Source organism: Sinocyclocheilus anshuiensis, unplaced genomic scaffold (genome assembly GCF_001515605.1).
Source record: "Sinocyclocheilus anshuiensis isolate Anshui unplaced genomic scaffold, SAMN03320099.WGS_v1.1 scaffold863, whole genome shotgun sequence".
Lineage (NCBI taxonomy): Eukaryota > Metazoa > Chordata > Actinopteri > Cypriniformes > Cyprinidae > Sinocyclocheilus > Sinocyclocheilus anshuiensis.
Genome location: NW_015547725.1, coordinates 574,060 through 576,707, shown reverse-complemented (window position 1 = coordinate 576,707; position 2,648 = coordinate 574,060). Strand labels below are relative to the sequence as shown.

General features: G+C 37.8%; 1 protein-coding gene across 1 annotated transcript in view; it reads left to right on the top strand.

The window, feature by feature from the left end:
- The window catches only part of myo5aa (myosin VAa), a 63,387-nt gene that overhangs the window by 40,160 nt on the left and 20,579 nt on the right, over positions 1–2,648 (top strand). The window contains exons 22-24 of the mRNA XM_016507153.1: positions 1,046–1,194; positions 1,382–1,495; positions 2,052–2,189. Of these exons, the coding sequence (XP_016362639.1) occupies positions 1,046–1,194; positions 1,382–1,495; positions 2,052–2,189 (401 nt within the window). The remainder of the gene's footprint in view (positions 1–1,045; positions 1,195–1,381; positions 1,496–2,051; positions 2,190–2,648) is intronic.

The window sequence follows — 2,648 nt, the reverse complement described above, 5'->3', positions numbered from 1 at the left end:
ACCAGGTTTGCACACATCTCAGGAGGGATTTTGATCCACTCCTCTTTACAGATCCTCTCTAAATCCTTAAGGTTTCTAGGCTGTCGTTTAGCATGTCGTTTACCTCTATAGGATTGAGACTCCATGAACCACTCCATGGCCTTAATGTTCTTCTTCTAGAGCCACTCCTTTGTTGCCTTGTTGGTATGTTTCTGGTCATTGTCATGCTGGAAGACCCATCCATGACCCATCTTCAGTGTTTCCTTCCGTGTAGTTCGGGGCTGATCCCTCACCTTTCTCCTGATCATCCTTACCCCATGAGGCAAGATCTTGCACAGAGCTCCAGACGAAGGCGATTGATGGTTGTTTTGTATTTCTTCCATTTCCGAATAATCGCACCAACAGTTGTGTCCTTCTCACCAAGCTTCTTGCTGATGGTCTTGTAGCCCATTCCAGCCTTGTGCAGATCTACAATCTTGTCTCTGACATCCTTTGACAGCTCTTTGGTCTTGCCCATGGTGGTGGGAGAGGTTGGGATGGAAGATACAGATTGTGTGGACAGGTGTCTTATACACCTAACGAGCTGACATTAGGAGTAAATTCTTAAAGTGACAGGACTAATCTGTGTTCCACATGGGCACATAACCAATCTGTGGGAGCCAGAATCCTTGCTGGTTGGTAGGGGATCAAATACTTATTTCACTCACTGAAATGAAAATCTATTTCTTTATATAATGTGTTTTTTCTGGATTTTTTGGTTGGTATTCTGTCTCTATACGTTAAAATAAACCTACCATAAAAATTACAGACCCTTCATTTCTTTGTAAGTGGGAAAACTTACAAAATCAGCAGGGGATCAAATAAATATTTCCCCCACTGTATATGTACAGTTTCTACTATTATTAAGTGAATATAATGTATGCAGTATTGCACATAAGTAATGTAATAAAAACATACTTTTGAATTATTGTTAAATCTGACATTTTGTGTAATTCAATATTGGTTGACTGTTCTGTGGGAATGTGTGTCAATGGTGTACGTGTTACATGTATTGTGTGTTTTATAGAGAAAATGCAGAGGGCTCTGAAGGAGGAAACCCAGCAGTTAGAATACGATTTAAACGAGGAACGGTCTCGCTACCAGAATCTTCTTACCGAACACCTCCGACTAGAGGAGAAATACGACGATTTGAAAGAGGAGATCACACTCGCTGTAGTGAGTACACACTCATTCAGGGATTGCAAAACTTCAGTGCTTTCAACTAACTGGTGGGTTGTCTGAATGACTACTCAACTAGTGGGTCTTAAGAAAGCCCTGTATAACTAAACTGGTTTAGGGTCAGATCCTGCACACTCCTTTCATTACAAGCCCTCCAGTCTTCTGATGAGTCCTTTTTTTCTAGAATGTTCCAAAACCTGGTCACAGGCGCACAGACTCCACGCACAGCAGCAACGAATCAGAATGCACCTACAATTCAGAGTTTGCAGAGTCAGAGGAAGGGACCCGCGGAGGGGAGGTGAGATCAGAATGTGGAATGTCATTAGGTTGCTTATGATAGAATTTAAAGGGGTCATATGATGCTATTTTAAAGATCATTATTTTGTGTATTTGGTGTAACAGAATATGTTGACATGCTTTAATGTTCAAAAAACACATTATTTTTCAAATAGTGTACATTATTGTTCCTGAAACCACGCCTTCTTTCTTTGCGTGCACATTTGGGCGGCATTATGCTAATATTTCCACATAGTGACGTAGATATGTGGGGGCGTGTTAGAATGAGCCATTTTAGGTAGGTGTGGTTGACTCTAAACTTTTATAAAGAATATCTCTTTGGATTTGAGACTTTAGTCTTTGCAACTTTACAGATCTTCTTTATGCACCAAGAGCTTGTAACACTCCAAAGAGAAAGGAAAAATTAAAATCGCATCATATGACCCCTTTAAATTCCACTTTAGGCCAATTCTGACATTACACTTCTTTGAGTTTTTTAAAGGTCATATGCATAAAAGTATCATAAATTGGCATATATTGCGTGTGTAATTATGGGATGTGTTTCATTCTCTCTCCAGGACGTTTCCAAGGCCATACTAGACATGTCCCTGTTCCTAAAGCTGCAGAAGAGAGTATCCGAACTAGAGCAAGAAAAACAGTCACTGCAGAACGAACTCGATCGGAGAGAAGAGCAGTTTCAGCGGGCTAGAGCTAGGGTACACACACATACACACATTTACTTTACAGTACATACTTTTGAAATGAGGATGCACTGTCTGTTCTTATTTAAAGTTAATGACTCTCTCTAACCCAAATACTAAAAGATTGATTATTTTAGTCGTTTCAGGTTGTTGTTTTTTTTTGTTTTGTTTTTTTTTACATTTGAGGACACCCCAAAAAGAGATTTTGTCATATTTACTTCAGTTCTAGAGACAGTTTTGTCTCTTAAGTACACACAATTTTAATATTTTTTTAATGTTGAATTTACTGTAAAAAAATCAAATAAAAAAAAATTATTAAATAAAACAGCGACTGTGATTGCCAGAAATATACCATAAAAAATAAGGAAGTAATATTTTAAGTTTTACAGATGGAACTTCATAAAATGTTTACAGTTAATATATACAGTATATATATATATATATATATATATATATATATATATATATGCACAC